Below are 19,798 nucleotides of genomic sequence, written 5' to 3'. Positions count from 1 at the left end.
TAATTGCCCATGTAGGAAAGTTTTACTGAGCATTTTTTATTAAAAAGTGAGACCTTTTTTTTTAAATCAATTTAAGAGTTTACAGTAGCCTGTGTTTAAAAACTCATACCTTGCAGCAATCTCCGCTGTTTATTGTCAGAGGAGAAGGTATATAGATTAGAGGAAGGCACGCCAGTGGACGTCCGGCTATATTGAGATAATGGATTGTTGCCATTTTGACACAGAACAAGGCTTCCCTTGGGAAAGTTGTTCAAGCTAAACGCACGTTGCTGTGGCCTCAATTCAGAACCCTTTTATTTCTGCGCATTGTTTCTGTTGCATGCAACGAGGCATAACACAAACAAGATCATCTCACTCCTTGTCTACTTTACTGCCTTGTAATTTCAGCGTGGAGTGTCCCACGCATCCATCCCACATCACAGCTCCATCACTCACCCCTCCGACTCACTGAAAAACATTGCATGCCTCGACCTCCACCGCAACATGGCCTAAATATACAGCCCCCCTTTGCCTTCTCTTCTCTGCATGCTCTGACACTCTATATGCACTCACCACCACAGGCTTTCCTCTGTGTCATAGGGAGTGTGTGTGTGTGTTTGCGTGAGTAAATGTTTTGCATGTGCACCCTACAGTATACCCCACCCCACGCTTCCGGCTCGTGTGAAACCAGCAGAGAGGCATCAATCATTCTTATGACTATTACAACTTGTATTTCAATTTGTTGGCCACAAATGTCAAGGCGGGCCGTGGCGTGGCATTCAGAGAGACTGCCTGAGGAAAGGCAGAGGCAGAGACAAGAGACCTCGGGGCCACTGTCTGGAGATCCGTTACCAAAACAGGGCCTGGCCCTGTCAACACCAGCTCACACTCAGTTACAGAGAAACACAGACGACAGCAGGGAGGATGTGTTTGAGCAGTGGCAGCAAGTTCCGAACCAGTCAGACTGCTGCTTTCACTGCTGCACTGTCTCCCAGCGGAGCAGAGCGCAGATAGAAAAGGATTCTGTTGTTTTCATTATGGCGAGGAGGTTCAAATATCACATACTTTGAACACAGTTATTTTCACTGAACCTTGAACTACTATAGAAACTACTATATAAATAACTGAAATGATTTAATTCCTTCAAGTATGATCAGGGCTCAGAGGTAAGTCTGTTAAGGCGAGACACTACAGGTAAAAACACCTTTTGTTTTTTTGGCCAATCTTTAGATTTTTGGCTATTTTGACTCCATAACATGACTTCTTCAGACTAGTGGAAAGAAAGTGTCCAAAATAAGAATAACTTTGGTGTTTACTTTCATTAACATTACTGTTCTGGACAATTCTGCAAATTAGCACGTTTGATTAGATCATTTGTGTATCATAATATGATGGTTTAACTATTAATTACTTGTAAAATGTAATGTTACAGGTATTTTAATAAAACTAACTAATTTGAAAATAGTCATGATTCTAACAGAATAAAATTAGGGGATATTTCCATCAATGGAAACATTGATGACATGAAGTTAAATGTTTTAACAACAAGCATCTGGAACACAGTGGGGACTGCACAGAGATTAACACATGTTCAAGGAGGTCTTGAGTGTCTGTGGTCAATGTTCACTGTTTAAAGTTAATGTTAATCTAAAAGTTTAACAGTGTGTTGGGTGTTTTTTTTTTCCTCCCATTTTCCCTTGGTGGTGCCCGCAGTGCCTACTTGTTGTTGTGGATATCCGTCTCAAAGAGGTGTTTCGAAATGAAGTGGTACTCCGTGCCGTCGGTCTCCTGGTTCCTCTTGGCCCGGCTGGTGTCTGAGAGAGAGGAGAGGAGAGGAGAGGAGAAGTTGTGATTACCTCAAACCCAGACTGTCTGACTCACTGTTGGGGCTGAAAGCATCTGAAGTGAGCCCCTTATTAACATCACTGGAAGTCTGAAACACAGCATGTGGGCCGTGCCAACCCTTGTATATATTATTGTGTAATAGCACTATAAAATACACAACCTGTAGTGCTGCAGCACTAAACTCAGACACTTTACTGACATTCAGCAGAGGTTTACTGTGTCTTATTAAATTTGTCTCTTGTAATGTGGCTGCAAAGCCCGTAGAAACAGAAGCCTGAGCATTAGCTGCCAGTGTTAGCCGCTGTAAGGTAATTGAGTTTGGGAGCTCTCATTAACATCAAGTCTCTACATTTACTTGGCCATAAACCATAAAGCCTTGTAAAATGGGCAGTAGGGGCGGCACGTGGAGGGAACGTGAGCACACAGCGCCGGTGGATTTGTAAGGGTCAAGGGGTCGACTCACACTCCGGCTCGTTTCGGGAGTGCTTCGAAAGGTCAGAGGGGAGAGTTGTACGCCCGTCACACACTTCGACCAGCTCCAAAACAAACTATTAAACTTTTATCACCTGCAACCAAAAGTGCCAAGTTCTGCTCTACTCTCCTCTGGGCCGTTCTTTTCGTCGGCGTGTGTTGATGCTGCGCCCTGGTAGTGGACCAGTGCCTTTCCTTTATATGGTCCAGACTGATCTACAGGGTTCATGGAAAACCAGTGGTGTGATTTATACAACGTGTCACTCGCTTGAGAAGGAGAGACGGCCATAAATCCGACTGTGGTGAAGAAGACACTGAGGAAGATCAATGACTTTCTGTCATCAGCCACAGACAACAGTCGGAAAAACACGAGGGCAAGGCCAAAACTGCCTTGTCACAAGATAACATATACTTATACCTCCCATTCAGACATGTGGAAGAGAAAGTGCCAACAGCCTGTCGGTAGTCAGACCAACACCATCCACCATGCCTTATTTTGGCGTCTGTTTTGTGGCGCAGAAAATAATTACAGAGCAACAAAAGAATGTGCATCCGTTCAATCCCAAATCATGGAAAATATCAGTAAACTTGGACAAGAATCAAAATGTTTAACCCCCTACTCTAATGGCTTATTTTAATGCTCCTTGTGTTTCTTAGACGGCTGGTTTACATTTTACGGCGACAAGCACGGAGAGAAAGAGAGAGAAAAAAAAAAGTCTTAACCAGGGCCACAAGCCGGTGGTCTCTAAAGCTCTGGTTTTCAAATTAACAAAAAGGGGTAACATTTTTGGGCTTAATCTGAAGCAACAGCAAGTGTTAAACACATCCATGTGTCCATTGGCAGCAATCAAACATTAAAAAAGGAGGGAGATGAGATACTTTTCCGAGTCTCTTTCCTCTCAATGAGAGCCAGGACTTGTGCCATATGTCTTCTATATGGGTCAGAATTAGAATGTCTGGGCTCTATTAAAACACAGCATCACAGGTCACATTTGAGAACAATTAACATGCCTTGTGGAAATAAAGGCCCCACTGATGGGATTTTAATACCAGGGACATTTCAAGTGTCAGACTCAACCTGGACACATCCATTATGCCACACAGCATGTAACAAACACAGCAGAATTATCAGCAGTCGTCACATTTCCTCAAACTCGTGTTGCAGTTTCCCTCTAAGACCCAGACGGTAACTATGCAATTGCTAATGCCACTGCCCTGTTTAAATTCATAAATCAAAAAGATTTATTTGTCCCAACATGCTGGCTTTGGGACATCAGGCCTGTAAAAAAGAAAAAGAAAAAGCTCGCCGTTTGCAGCAGAGCTGGAAGGCATTCAGAATTATGGCGAGCTGTTGTTGGGTTCTTATACGAGAGAAAAAGGGAGGAGGCAGCAGGGGAAAAAGGACAGAAAAAGACAGAAAGAAAGAGAGAAATAAGCTGAGAAAAAAAGGAGGCTGGGTAGCTCGGTGCCAACTGCTGAAGCAGTGGAATGGCATGTCTTCAGGAGGTAGAAAAAAACGCAGTTCCTTCAATCATTGGGAGCTTGTCAGGCAGACTGTGAAAAGCTGACAATTGCAGAGGAGGAGAAACAAGCGCCTGGGCCTTGCTGCCTAAGAGCTAATACCGACTGCCTGCGGGTGTGTCAGACTGGACCTTCATGGCTCAGACAGCACGAGAAAGCTAAACATCCTTAACCCAAAGTGATTATTTAGGGTTAGGGTGCACCGGGGTGCTGTGCAGTGGGAATTTGCTCTGGCACCCTGAGCGCTTACATTTCTCCCACAGTGATTTTACAATGTGTTTTTGTCGCCAGGGACAGATTTACAAGAGGCAACTTGGGCACTAACAGAATCGAGGTAACCTATCCCCATGACAACACAGCTGTGGTGTCAGTTTTCTGATGATTGAGGAGGGTCCTTTCTCCAGATAACAGCTTTTTCTTTTAAAAGATTTGTTGGGGGCATTTTTGCCTTTTATTGGATAGGGACTGAGGCAGACAGCTGATAGGGGAGAGAAAGGATGCCAACTGGAATGGAACTAGTGATGACTGTGACAATGCGTCCATGCAGCATGCCCCGTAACCATTCAGCTACCAAAACACTCTAAACAGCAGCTTCTACTAGTTGTTTGCCCATTTCATCTCTCTGGAGATCTTGGTTGTTACAGTAAGACGCCCTGAGGTTACATCAGTGACACTGAAACCTCACTGACAGCAAGACATGCTCAGTTTAACCTCAAGAACAAAACAAACTCCACACACAGCAGGAAAAAGAAAGCTTTCTGGTAAAAGATTTGGCTTGTTAAGATGCATGCAGACGTCCCTGGTCCTCTCCCCTGTTTCCTGTCCATATGTTAACTCACTATCAATGTAAAAAGCAAAAGTGGCAAAACCTAAAATTAAAAAATGTTCAGCTTTTTAACTTGCTCTCATTAAGATCACACAGAGAAAATACACAGAATAAGAGCGCAAATGCATGAAGTGGCAGATCTGGTACGACAGAGTAAAATTCTATGCAAAACATACCTTATCAAACATTTGACATACCGTCATCTTACAGTGCAATCTAAAACCTTTTTCTGTAAGGTGTTCTGTTGTGTTCTATGCTCTGTTTAAACAATGACATTTGACAAAATGGTCTGTGAGAAAGAAAAAAAAAGAAAAAAAAGAAGAAAGATGAGGAAAGGAAATACTGGAAGACCAATGGAATCTACTGGACGATGCTCAACTAATGTTGGATGTGACCACGGCCAGGGATCGACCTAACGTCAGAGGAGAGAACTTACGTGGGACGGTTACACTGAAGTGCTGGGGGTCTGCGAGCAACAGTTTCCTCTTGAGCTCATTCAAGCCAACACCTGTCGGTCCTGCGCAGACAAAAACAAGCAAGCTCACTCAGCATGACAATGACAGAAGTCACAGAATCTATCAAGAGGCCTCTGCAATCAGATAAGAGAGAGCTGCTACCAATCAGAATGTTCTTTTCCCCTCTTCATTTAATGTAGAAAAGGCAAAGTCAACACTAATGTGACAGTCTTACCTGGAACAAGACAATATAACGGAACTTAATTAAGGATGTATCCCAGAACAGATTTTTACAAATGATGTTTTTCAGGAAATTATAATCACATATAACAAACTGAATTCTTTATCACCATCAAAAAATATGCAATTCAACATACAGTTTAATTTAAATATGAAAGAAATTGTGTTTTAATTCCCAGAACTTGAGGGATTAAAACAGTGGTTTTAATAGGTGAATGTCATTGGTCAAAAATGAAGCAGTGGAGGCCGAGATATCCTGACTTTCAGTCCACAGTGTGGGTCAAGCTCCAAAAACACTTGATCCTCCTGTTCCCATAATACAACTTGCCAGCATCTTTCATTACACCCTCCCCGACGTCATCTGGTTTGCTTTTTCAGACTTCTGAAAGCTCCAGTCAGAGCATGACAAACAATTTACTTTTTTTTTTGGACAGGTTGAGCAGAACTGATGAGTTACTGTAATTGAACTTGGCGATTAGAAGCGAGTGACCCTTGAAACAAAAGTAAATAACACAATATTGGATTAATCTATTAAAATACAATTTTAATAGTCAGCTATTTGCTTAACATTTGCTGGTTCCAGTGTCTTGAATGGGCGGATTTGCTGCTTTTCTTTGTCATTTAATGAAGAGTCTTTTTCGTTTTATACTGTTAGTTGGACAAAAGAAGCAATCTGACAACGGCACTTTGCACTCTGGGAAGTTTTGATTACTTTAAAAAAAAAAAAAAGTTTTCTCATTCCTCATTTTATTCATTTCAATCAAACAGTTCTCTATCTGTTTTCTGATCTCTTGTCTGTCTCTGTTCAGATGCAATGTATATTTTCCTACTGGCATCAATACAGTTTCTCTCTTTTGTTATCTGAACTTTATTTTCTATTATAGTGCCTGTGCTTACTGTACTTCTAGACCAGTCTCACTGTTTATTCTCACAGAAATGGGAACTCTTTCAGTGTTTCTTTTACGTAACATTAAATCGATTTGCCACAGTGTGAATTTAATTTCATCAATTCGATTAGAACAAAATCATCGCAGCCTTTCGAGCAAATACAATTGATTTAATATGACAATGCAACAGCAATTCGACAGTTGCAGTCCATTTTTAACCAGTTCCTCACTGCAGTTTGACAAGAGATGCATCTTCCAATATACTGTGGGTATACAGTAGAGTATTGTCACAAGTCATCTGGATATTGCATCCCGTCCCATCCCAAGTGGGAAAACTGAGGCAACAAGTTGGAGGGGAGAAGACAGGAGTGACTATTGGAGTACTGATTATGAATTATTCTGTGACTCCAAAAAGCTGAGCATCCCTTCCAGCATTTAGTAGCCAACTGCCCCGACAGGGTGAGAATGGGAAAGTTCGATCAAACAAATTCATTTAATTCTAATATTAAAAAACACACAAAGCTTCGGAAACTGTTGCGCATCCTAATTTCATGCAAAATTAGCTAATTAGTTAGCATCTATAGATATAGTGGTATGGATGTGTATTTTTTTCACTTTTAGTTTAAATCTAATGCCCCCCCCCCCCCTTTTCGTTTGATGGAAGTATTTTAGAGTTTTTGTCTCCGTCTCATATTAATTTCTGAAACCCACTTCTCCAGTATTTTGGTGCTCGTTACCAGGCTACTACATCATCCTAATTTGAAGCGAATGGCATCAATGTCTCCAACGGACTGGACAAGAAATCAGTTTCGGAGTTACAAGTGCATGGCTCAACGTTTCAGTGTTTCACCACAGCTCTGCAGTGTGTGGACAGTCAGAGACGGCGCTTGATCCTGGCTCGAGATTCCTCACATGCCTGACGTTCTGGGCAGGCACTACAATCGCATCAAACCCTATTGGAAATTCGTTTCTCCAGGCAAATGTGTTTAGCAGGCCAGTCCTCTAAAACAAACAGACAATGAGTTCACTCAGCAATGCGGATTAGGTGGAAAGAGAGTCAGAGAGAGAGAGAAAAAAATGTGGAAAAAGACAAGCTCTGTAATCCTAAGAGAAAGAGTGCTCCTGTTTCCTCACATGCTATCTGGGCCGTTCCTCTACATTTCATCTGGTGTGAAGCAGGAACGTTTTCAAGACATCCACAACTTGATAAATAGGTGTGGACAACAAGGTTCTTTTTAAGCATAATCTCCGAACACTGGCAGCCTTCACACAGAGACAAATTCACACCCTGTGTTTTCCCTTTACTTCTGCACCCAGCAACATATGGTTCGGGTCCTATTGTGTCTGACTGCTGAAAGTGATAAAAGCTGTTTCCTCAGCACACTCACACCCTTTACTATGAATTCTGAAAGAGTTGAAAAAAGAAAAAAAAAAATAGAAAAATACCTTGACCCTCTGTGGACAGATGGCGCAAGGCATTCTGTGGTTACCGTCTCGCATAAACAAGCACATGGCCGACATAAAGACAGCAATCAATCTTAGCTGGGGAGAGTTTTTCAGCGAGGAGGAGAAAGTCAGACAACCTGGGGGTTGAGAGCTGCTGATTTATTAAGATGAGGAAATGGAGCTCATTTTGAATTTGGTTCGGGAGCGCGGTATGGAATGCGGCAGTGCTGTTTGAACAAGGCTGTGCACCAATGTTGTTGTAGGTGCTGATGATGGCAGAGGGCGGTAATAGTGGCTCTTTTATGAGCCTTATCACAGTGGTGCAGACAGTCCTCCCCGGCAGGCCACAAACCTCCACAGAAGCGTGTTTACTTGAGTCTGAACGTGGATATCGAGGTCCGGGCACGGGGGACCAACAGAGTCGTATGTGCTACCATTGGTATGACTAACGGCCCCACTTCTGCATGCCCATAAAACCATTTTCACCTTGTACATCGCTCCCTTGCTTGCCACTTGTGATATCAATGATGCATGGCAGCAGGCCTTCATCAGAATACCTCAGGTGGCGATTAAAGCTTATTCCAGCTGCACCACAGCCTGCCAAGGGGGCCCAACAGGCCCACCACCAGGTCTTTTACAAGCAGGAGCAGTGCCCTGTGGTCCTATTCCACCGTCTGACCTTAAACGTGCCACTTCTTTGTGCATTGTTTGTTTCAAACAATGCCCCAATACAGCAGCAACATTATAAATCTGAATGCCACAATAAAAAAAAGCCCAACTCTTCTAAATGTTTTGGACTACGCTGCAGTATTTACATTGTGTTTATGTGATTTTTCTCTGCCTCCGTTTGTCTCTCTCGCTGGCCCTCTTGTGGCACCCCTGGCCTTGCAGATTGCTGCGCTAGTAAAAGTGTCAGACTTCATTACCGCACTCATTAGAGAAGTTGCTTTTAATATCGCAAGCTTAATAACTTCCAGGCCAAGCACGGAGCACATCGCATGCAGTCTGTGCCAACAGGCCGAGGCCAGGCCCGACGAGGCCCGGCTCTGGGCTCCAGAGCCTTAACCCAGCCTCAAACCTCCCCGTCTCCCCCACATTCAGGGCATGGTGTATTACAGCACTACACACCGAGCTGGCAGTGCTGCTACCACATTTTAAGGGATGACAGTGGTGTAATGTGGTAACCACAGGTCATTTACAATGCACTGCTACTACATTTTCAACAGGATGAAAGTCTTCAAATAGAGCTTTAATGTTATACATTTGGATACCACATAAACATTAATTTAGGCATCAGTGTTCTTAAAACATAACGTGGCTTAACCCCAAACACAAAACTTTCGATTCATCAAATTCTTTCTGTGTGTTCAGTGTGTCAAATTACAAGGAAATGTGGAAATCAAAACCCCATTTTGTCTGGCTAAATAATCACGTTTCCTTCAAAACCATCAGCGGTTCAGTCACTTCACATGCAGTATGTAAAAATACATTTGATTGAAAATGTATAAAGACAAAAGTAAGCATCTAAAATAAGCTACAGGCATTAGCATGTTGATCAAACTAGATTTCTCCCTCCTATAGTGACCAGGCTATTTACAGTGCCAAGCAGAACATCATTAGCTAGCTATAGCATTATGTGGGGTGACAAATTTATGTAGGAAATTATTTTTTTTTTTAAACTTTTCACCATCAGCACGTCCACAGCGTAGTATCTCCCAACTACATGGAAGCTATCCTGGATGCTAACAGAGCAGCTAGCTACAGCTGATAAAATATGCTGGTGACAACAATTTCAGCCATCAAGATCAATAATCAGTGACTAGAAATGTGAAGACTGCTTTTGTCTATGTCTGAAATCAAGGAGACATTGTTTCAAATCTACTAAGAATTTTGAGTGGACTGGATATGTGGCATGAAGGGTCGTACGCTGGGATTGAAAAAGGGCAGAGAGCAGGTCTGAAGCTGGGGAAGCTGAGCAGCACGGACTCATAACTAAGACTGAGTTTTTCTTGCTTTTAGAGATTAACTGAAGCGCAGACACTCTCAGTGGAAAGCGATGAAAACACACATCCTTACACTGGGAAAAAAAAACGTGTTGCACCCCTGAACAGAAAAACACGAGAGAATTCCCAGAGCAAAGACTTTCTTATAAGAAAAATCAAGAGACTCCGGGGAGAGGAAAAAGGAGGGAGGCCAAGAAACATAAAGCAGATCTTTCCTTGGCCCTCCACTTTGTTTTGTGTGAAATGGTCCATGGGTTGTCCTCCAAATTATGGAAGTTAATTGAAAATATTTACATTAGCATGACAGGTGGGAGAGGTTCAGCATCCTCTGTGTAAGGCTGTGTCATGCTGGCAGGAAAATGGGCTCACTAATTAGCGACACGTCTGATGAAGTCCATGCTCTGCATAGTGTGTTTAAGTGAATGAAGGCTTGGTCAATCAGACTAGGAGCATACCTCTGCACAGAGCATGTGTGAGAAAAAAGAAAAAAAAAGAAAAAGAAAAGAAGACCTTGAGACATTGCTTGGCAGTGGTTTTAATTTTTTTTAGATTAACTTCACAAATGTTTTAAAACTGCTGTGGGGATGTCTGAAACAAAAAGATGAAGACTGGAACAGACTTGTGTGTTCCCATTCCTTGATGACTGAATATTGGTTGGAAGAAATCACAGCGAAAAGTTGGGGAATGTTTTGTTTCATCAGTGTCTGGGACATTCTTGTCGATTTTTGTTACAAGCAACAAACCTAACAAGAAAAACATGTGGAAAAACCTAGTACTCACTGATGGTACAGCTTGATCCTAAGCAAGATTTAAGTCTTTACTGTTGCACCTGGCTTAGCATATTGTTCCACCATTTGCTGGCATCGCTCGTCTCCTAACCACAAACACAGAATGAGAAACCGCTAAATTCATTTCAAGACCTTGGCACATTGTAAAGGTCTTTGCAGGGCTTTGTAACACGCGCTCCTCCAGGCAAGTGTTAACAATTCCATTGGCTCGAAAAAAAATTATAAGGACACTGAGAGTGAGGTGCTGTAAATGAAAGTACTAAATGTGACTGATTAATATTAGGTCTGCTGCATCGATTCCACTGAGTGCTAAAAGTCAAAATTAATGAGGCCCAGGATGACTACCAGCGGGTCCCCGCGTCAGGATGCTCATTTCTGGGTTGGGGGTCGTGGGAGGGCAAGGCCAAGCCACCTGGGGCTTCTGGAGCTGCAGAACTCTGAGTCACAGAGTTGTTCTTGTGATCTGTATGTGTCACCCTGCTGGTTTTTATTAAAATGTATATTGCCAAGTTTAACAGAAACAGAGCACCACTCAAAATTCAAATATGAAGTCTAAAGTAAGCAATGACATCAGAGGTTGACAACAATGGCATTGCCTGATAAGGGTTTCTGTTCGCTACTCACCTACGATGATCACCAGTCTGTGTTTAGCTCCACTCTGCCTTCGGTACGACGTGACCTCCTCGTACGTCGGCACGTCAGCCATATCATACATTTCACTCTTCTTGCACTCGTACATGGACTTGTTGGTCTTTTTGTCTCTCCTGCTGAGACGAAAGCTTCTCCTGAACCCAGCTGGACAAGAACAAAAAAAAACAAAAAAAGGCTTGTGTCAGTGTCTACATTCAGACACGAGTGTATGCACACTTAAACTTGCAGCTGTGCAATTCGATTTATGGTCAATTCAGTGTCTTGGCAAACACCTCCGCAGCTCCATGTCCAATACCTCATATTGTATTGTGCAGCTCGGTTTTTATGAAAGCTGTCTTTGCTGTAGGTGAAAGCAGAACAGAGTAGCACTCGGCCAAACAGCTTCCCTGGATATCACACTCAAACGCTTGATTCACATTTTCCCCTGGTGTCAGGGGTGAGTGCATTTTAATTTTCTCCTTCTGTGGAGAGGATACACATACCTCTCGGAGAAGGTTGCGAGGTCTTTAATCAAGCTATGAGTGACCCATCCTTGTTTATTTTTTACACATGTCTTGATTCTTATGGTCTCGTAACACAAAGCACATAAATTCTGTCACTACGGATTTCTCAATGGGGTTTCAAGATGGAAGTAGCTGATGAAAACAGGTGAAATGACTCAGGCAGAAAAGTTCACAGACAGGGTACCGTCTTAAAGTTTTATTCACCTTACGTTTAGTCTTGTTTGCCGACTTCCTTCCTCATTCTCTGATTTTCGCCAGGAAGTTATAGCCACAGGCAATATACTGTAATATTGTTGTCGTGATATGAGACTCGATATCTTCTTAGATTTTAAATCATTTTAGACAAGTGTTGTCTTTTCCTGGTTTTGAAGGCTGCATTACAGTAAAGTGGTATGACCGTTCTACTTGTTCTAATACGTGCCTTTACCCGCTTAGTCATTATATCCACATTACTGATGATTAATATTTTGCAAAATTTCCCATAATGCAATATTGCTGTAATATCAATATTAAGGTATTTGGTCAAAAGTGTCGTGATATTTGATTTTGTTGCCTAGTATAACCTAGTATTCTCCTAGTATTTATGTGTGCTTTGAGGAAATCTCAAAATTTCGAGATATATATTGTGCATATAGCTTTAAATAATCACAATCCTATTAAGCTGCATAATGCTTTTTTTTTATTTAGAGATATACTAATACCAAGGATGGCCATCGATTTAATTCTCAACACTTTTTTTTGTCTGAACATCATTTGAGTTGTAGCGATGATCCTAGGGTTAGATCCGGGTTGAAGAGGTTCATGCACATACGTTGCATTTTATATGTTAATGCCAGATTTCTGCTAAGAATTCATTGTGTGAGTTGGAAGATACTTGATTTTTTTTGTCTTCGCATAATTGACTGCTACAGGATGTGAATTTAGTGCTAGTTGGTTATTGGTCGTTCACATAACTGTCAGGCTATGATTTGCAAGTCATTCACATTGCAATTCTAGATAGCGGTGCGGTACATGTGTGTGCCGGTGCATGTGTGTATATTTTAGTGTACTTTGGATGGCCGCAAGAGTCGTTTTACAACGGCTGTCATCTTTGATTGGTTTATGATGTGCGCCGCGTCCTCACGCTGCCATCACAAGCGGATACAAGAGAATGCACACCTTGTTCTGATAATCTATGAAAGTATCAAAAGGAGACATTCAGCCCTAATTCGAGGACCACGGCTGCATATATATGACAGATGTTGGTTGAAAGTCGAAGTAGATAATTCTCCAGAACACAGGATGTCTAATATTTTATTTCTGCATATGGTCATGGCTCGTTTTCAGCCTTCTCCTCCATTATTTTAGTTTTTAAATGAGTAATTAATGAACTCAAAAGATTCGATACCAGGGTGCAATTAAGGCAGCATGACAATGATCTACTAAAAGAAGAATCAGGAGTTGAAACATCTCCTGACGCCCGCCCTTTAATACTTTCCACAACATTTTCAAAAAACTGTGGGGCTGTGCAGACGAGCAGTGAAGAGAAAGAGCCTGCATTCCTGTCAGCTTGTTCTTTTCCAAACAGTCTCTTAATCAGGGATGGAGCTACGGACCTCTGCTGAGTTACAAATGAAACACACTGTAAGTCATCGGAGCAGAATAATAATATTTTTGCATGGGCTTGTGTATACGTATGAGCGTGCACATGTGGCCAAGTACTGAATATAGTGTTACACTGAACATTTAAGGCAGACTTAGTTCCACTGTGGGCAACTTGTGGCTTGCGTTGCCTGTGCCATTCCTCCTGTGGTTAATCTACTCATACAGCACCCCTCATCCCCTCCAATCCTACCCACGGAGTATTAGCCTCTGCCACACAGTGGAAAAAACACACCGCTCATCTGCATTTCTTCTGTAAAGACAACAGACTGAAACCTATATTCACAAGGGCTGACATCACTACAATAAACATTCAAAGTATAATGCGAATGACATCCTTTTTGAAAACAAACAATTTTTCTGCAAGTTCAAACCCAAAAACCAACTCTGGTCAGCCATTTATCACAATGCAAACACACAACTGACTAATTAGGCTTTAGTGATACTATGAAAGTCATTAATTCTATCCGTCTTAGTCTATGACAAGCTGTCATCTCATTAGCTCTGGCCAAGGGCAATCGCTGCTACTTTCCACAGGGTGGGCAGGTGCACAGGGTTTCATAACGAGGCTCTGCACTGGATGTGCCTAGATCTCTTAAATCTTTCTAGACAGCTTCATCCAAACAATGGGCAGAATCCCCCAGAGCTCCCCTCTAGCGCTGCCTAAGGGATAATACATTGAAGCCTCATGCAGCAGTGAGTAGCACCCCGTCCCTTACCAAAACCTCTCCACTAATCTTCTCATATTCAGTGCTGATGGAGACTGAAATAGACAGAGGGGATTGGATTTGATTTCATCCAGAATTAAGGAATGATCCAAGTCCCGTTCAAATAAAGAGAGCCTGCCCGTTTGTCATGAAAAGCTTCGAGTATGTTGGAACACCAACATGTTTGTCACAGGAAGATCCAAGGCTTACTAGATGAAAAAGGAATGTATGATATGTGTGGTACCAAGATCTTTCAATAGTTTGACAGGTCGAATCAAATTTGTTGACAATAGTTCTGTTTTGAATTTCCCTGGAATGAGAGCTGAGGAGTGGCAGTGTCCTCGTGTGGTGTGTGTTGGGGTATTGAGTTAAACTTTCCTTGCTTGAGTCTCTCACACACACACACACACACGCATGCATGCACGCACGCACCTCCTAATAGTGTGCACCAGGCTGTGACTGGGTAATGGCCAAAACTGCAAATGAACACTTGCGTGTGAGGACACACAGTACAGGCACAGTCTTTCAGTATAATAAAGACTAAAAGAAAAAATTGGAGGAAAACAAAAGATGAGTTTAACACAACGTAAACATAAGCTGTGACTATGCACACACACACACACACACACAGACACACACACAGACAAACACACACAAATGCTTGGAATTGCTAGCAGTCATGCAAGCTCATTTTCCAGTGTGATAATATCCAACAGCCACGTAGGATGCAAGAAACCGCCCGGAAGCCTCTGCACACTGTGAATACAAACTGCCCACTCGGACACTAACATCCTGTGAATAGCAAACGCCCCGTGCCTGTAAAATAAATGGCTACAACTAAAGTACAAGGTAGAACGACAAATGTTCATAAACAGTCGTGCAGTTGCCAATGGGTGTCTGAAAGCAGAGACGCCTGAGAACAACACAAGCATCAAGACTTCCAGACATCAAAGTAGGCAAACAGCGAGATGACAACATGGAGAAGGAGAGAAAAAAATCAATTTCTGATGAGAGAAAAGAGAGAAGAGAGTGGGAGAGAGAAAAGGAGTGGTGAAGCTAAGAAGAAGAGGCTCATAGTGAAACCACCTGTTGTGAGGTCCTGGTGCAATGAGGGCTCTAGGGCCCGTGGCCTAAATACAGGAGACGCGCTGAAAGCTCCAGTGCCATCCTGGCTCTCCCAAAGGGGGCCCTCTCTCCTCTGGACTAATGGAGATGACATCTATGGAATTAACCAGGCTTGGCAGCTGTGGATTAAGTGAATATTACGCTCTCGGCTCGAGGCCGCACTCTGCGGTTTAACGCTGTAACACTTAGTCCTGTTCGTGGGCACCAAATGTGGGAAGCATTACCGACTCTCTCCAACTCATTATGCATGCCCATTACTGGATTGGTTGGAAGGGATGAGGAAGGCTCATGGTAGGCAGCTAGGGAGGTGAAGGAGGAAGCTTTCCACACTGTCAGCCATTATTACTCCAGCAGTAAATACAAGGAAGAGGACTGTTGGTGCTAATAACGACATAAATACAAAAGGACTGGACAGGATCTTCCATTATTGTAAAGACATAAGTTAAGCTATGTCACTGGACCAGCATAATGAAATATTAATTGCCCCCAGAGAATGCAAAATGGTTTTGTGGAAAAGAGAGGAATTGGGAGAGGAAATGAAGTTGGGAATGAGACTCAATAATCAACTGGCTTATAAATTGCATGTTTAATAGATCCAGGGGGGAACTGAGATTAATCAAGACAATGCAGAAGGGAAATAAAGGGAATCAGGACATGAATCAGAAGGTGGCAAGAGGGAAGTGGACATATCCACATATGTGGGTGTGTGTTCTTCAAATGCAAACAGGCATCTGTGAAAGTGGTCAGTAGTAAAGTGGGCTCTGTTGCTAATCTTAGCGTATCTGATTGTATCAAATGTCTGACTATTTCTGGACAAAAGTATGCACATACAGTACCTGATCCAGCTTCTGGACCTTATGAACGTTAGCAAAGCAAGTGTCAGTGAAATTTCAGTCAAGCTGATGTACTTCACTCCTTCAAAAATAAATACAGTGAAAGCAAATGGCAAAGTTTGTTTGATGTGACACTTGAAAAATGTGCGTGTAACAGCCCAACGTGGTGAACATATTCTAGGAGTAGTTTTCACAGTGCCCGCATGAGCTTTTGGAAAGTGGTACCCAACCCAAGTGTTACAGGCTTAAATGGTGGAATAGGGCTCCAGACCTTTGGCTGCAAGAGGTCCATTTCTGTCTAGCGCCATTTGTTTTTCCCCTCCATCTTATCCCACAGCTCTTTCGTCTCAGGAATGTCTTGCCACAAGTGATGCCTAATGCCTTTTGTGTTGGCAAAAAACAAAAAAACTCACAAGCACACACAGAAGTACTTCTGCTTCTACTAAAGTCCTTGAAGCTACTATGAACATGCCAAAAGGTGCCTCTGAGTGCCATTAGTATTGACGCTAAAGGCCGGCTTTTACTGTTGTTGCAGTCTGATGTTCAGACAGAGAAGATGCTCTACGACAAAGCCCCAGCCAAAGAAATTCCATGTGTCTTTTACAAGTCTTTAAACAACTAGAGAGGTTGGTTGCTAATGCTGATGAAACCACAGCTGTCAACCGGTGCATGTACACTGTCATCGAAAACATTAAAACCACTGACTGGTGAACTGAGTATCATCGACCTGAATATCACTGACTACGATGTAATGTTCTGCTAGGAAACCAGGTGTCCTGGCATTCATTTCGATGTTCTCTGACCCATATCACCCACTCAGACACTGCTGCAGACCAAGTAAACCCGCTCATGGCTACAGCTTTACCTAATGGCAGTGCCCCCCTAGCAGAACAATGCATCAGTAACAACATTGTTTTAATGTTGTTGTTGATTTGGGTCGCTGGTTGTGAGGAGGGGCCATGGATCTGACTTGTTTAAGTGGATGTTTCATCAGATCGGGATCTGGGGAGTCTGGGGGACAGACCTGCACCTTGAGCTCCTTGTCATGTTACTCGGCCCATTCCTGAACTGTTTTTGTGCTGTGGCAGGGTGCATTGTCCTGCTTAAGGGCCGCTGCCATCAGTTAAAGCCATAGCTATGAGGGGGCGTACTTGGTCTGCAGCAGTGTTTAGATGGGTGTTATGTGTCAAAGAATGTCCACCAGGACCCAGGGTTTTCCAACAGATAATTGCATGTCAAGAAATGATCGATGATATTCAGTTCACCTGCCAGTGGTTTTTAATGCTCTGATTGTATGTAACTGTTGGGTATCTATGGAAATGCATCATTTCAATTTAAAAAAAAGGGAAATGTACTCAGTGTTTGGACCCATATTAGGGGAAAACTTACTAATCCAGATGTATTGGCTCCTGCATGTCCACATCATTGAACCTACAGTCTGATGAACTCATCTCATTTTGGAAATGGAGCATTTTTTTTAAATTTCAGTTTATCACATACTCCAACTTGGATATAATTGGATAGTCCCCCTTTATTCAGCTTGAACTGATTTGGAGGCTTTTGCTCGCTCTCCATCCATCCATTTGCCTTTTCCTCTGGATTTTCTGTGTGGGAATATTTAAGTTAATTCACCATTCTATTTAACAGGGTAAGTGTATGGATTTTCTGGTTGTGACTCAAATTGAGTGCACTTATGGATCACCTGAAAAACATATCTGTTGGGGCATCTTATACACCATAAAATGAACCCTGGTGCACAGAAATTGAAGTCTTTAAGGTCCTTTTTTCAAGAAAGACCTGATATGAAGGCATATCGCTTGAGGATTGCTTTTTACAAATTAACTTTCAGATGTTGCATCATTAACAGAAGCATGAAGGGAAAACAAAAGCAACATATGCCTGCCCCCTCTCACCGCCTCCTTTATTTCCCCATGCAACCTCAGTAGCATTGCAAAAGCATCTGTGAGTTCTAGGATTTCAAACTTTTAGGGACGGGCCAACTCTAAATCATACAACCACATCCAACAGGCTGAAAAGCCATGCAGCAAGTACTCTCATAGAGAATATGTTATTATAACTCACAGTTTTTTTCTTCTTCTCCTCCTCCTGAGGTTCTCTCATTTCAGTTATACCTCGTTCTGGGCTGCTGGAGTCAAGAAATGCTGCTAACCCGCTAGAGTTCTGGATGTTGTTTGGGTACCAAAGAGGAAGAGGAGAGGCTGAGGTCATTGACCTCATGGAAGAGGCAGGGTGACAGTAAGGGCAAGCCTGAAGGGGACAGAGTGGAGTGGAAAAAAACGGACTGGTGTTTGGCATAGTTCAGCCTTGGGAAGTGACCCTGATTGAGCTTGGCAGACATGGCTCAAACTCAGTATTTATAAACTCACATGTGTACTGGATATCCTGTGAAATCAGGAGTCTAAACAGTGTAGTGTGCAAGGAGAGCTCTGAGGCCAGTTCACCTCTTGACCTTCACATCTGAATATAGACAGAATTGGATAGAGAAAGGAACAGAGAGACAGAAATCAAAGAAAAAGGGAGATGGATGCAAAAGATTTGTGTACAAGCCAGCTAGTTCGGCCTGTGGTCCCCAAGAGGAACCATACCTTATGATTTGTCAGGAAAATGACAGTGGTAATAAAAACATGATGGGGAACATTTTCTGTACAAGACAGAAAATTGGAAGCAGCTCTCTGGAAAGGGCTGCAGAAACAAAGCGGGCCACGGTAAGTGTCATTAAGTCTGACCAGCACCACATCAATGAGACCGGTGCTCAGCTGGACCTCCGGTACAAAGAGTGGAAAACAAGCCGTCCTTTAAAACCAAATCTATCCAGAACCGTTCTCCGAGATTTCTTCAGACCCACAGCAGAGGCAGAACAGGATAAGTACTACATTCTGCAAATCCATGACATGATCTGCCAGTGCACTCATGCTGTCAGCAAGGAAGCAGAAATAGCTCATCGTAGGCTAGTGAACCACTACAGAACCATTCTTTGTGTTTTTACATGGAGTCCAAGTTGAACCAGTTCAACCAAAAACACTCTGGGATTTGAAAGAATATGTCAAGCACATTATGAAAAACAGTTAAGTATTTCTCAGTGTAACATGGCAAGGACTACAAAGTGTGATCTATAAAGGAAGGGCTAAAGGATCAGAGAAGCAATAATGTATCAATCTAACAAAGTCTTGGGCACTGTCTTCACTACATCAATGAAACGGCCACAGGACAAAAGGCAGAGAAGAAGACAACATCTCTCACCTAGGTGGAATCCACTACTATAGCCAGTGACCTCTGCTGATAAGAGGAGAAAGAAAGGAGAAGCCAAAAGAGAGGTACAACATCATGTTAAAGAGAAAAGTAAGACATGAAATCAACAGGCACCTTCAATAGAAAAACATACAGGTAAAGTTAACAAGACATAAATCAGATTCGATTTTTGTGTTATTCGTGTTAATTGAGTTTATGGTTAATTCTGTACACTTTGTCCAGAGTGATAGCCATTGATGGAGTGGTAAATAAGAAGGGAGTTGAACTATGACCCCCAGCCACTGATAATCAATAAGTGAATGACTACCAACAGAAACAAAAACGTTCCCTTTTATTCTTCCTTATAGGTTGAATTACTTCAACAAAACTTAGGCTACCTCAAAATGGGGATAAATCCTATTAAAATGAATTTATGTTTATATTCCACGACATCCCTGGCCATTGCTTTGGATGTTTTTTGGAAGTCTATGAATCATTCCGTATTATGGGTGAGTTTGGCAGCACAAGATTATTGGAGGTGTACATATGAAGGAATGATTCTCCAAATGATGTCCACTCTAATGAAAATGACAAGTCAGCTGGTAAAATATGATACTATATACAATGG

The 19,798-nt window shown here is 42.4% G+C and overlaps 1 protein-coding gene across 1 annotated transcript in view; it reads right to left on the bottom strand.

The window, feature by feature from the left end:
• odad2 (outer dynein arm docking complex subunit 2) overlaps positions 1-19,798 on the bottom strand; it is a 204,766-nt gene that overhangs the window by 73,623 nt on the left and 111,345 nt on the right. The window contains exons 12-14 of the mRNA XM_030398319.1: positions 11,086-11,256; positions 5,079-5,159; positions 1,700-1,793 (exon numbers count right to left, since the gene is read on the bottom strand). Of these exons, the coding sequence (XP_030254179.1) occupies positions 1,700-1,793; positions 5,079-5,159; positions 11,086-11,256 (346 nt within the window). The remainder of the gene's footprint in view (positions 1-1,699; positions 1,794-5,078; positions 5,160-11,085; positions 11,257-19,798) is intronic.

The sequence above is a fragment of the Sparus aurata genome, chromosome 19 (genome assembly GCF_900880675.1).
Source record: "Sparus aurata chromosome 19, fSpaAur1.1, whole genome shotgun sequence".
Classification (NCBI taxonomy): Eukaryota; Metazoa; Chordata; class Actinopteri; order Spariformes; family Sparidae; genus Sparus; species Sparus aurata.
Note: the sequence above shows the minus strand (reverse complement) of the source record. Positions and strands in the feature narration are given on the sequence as shown.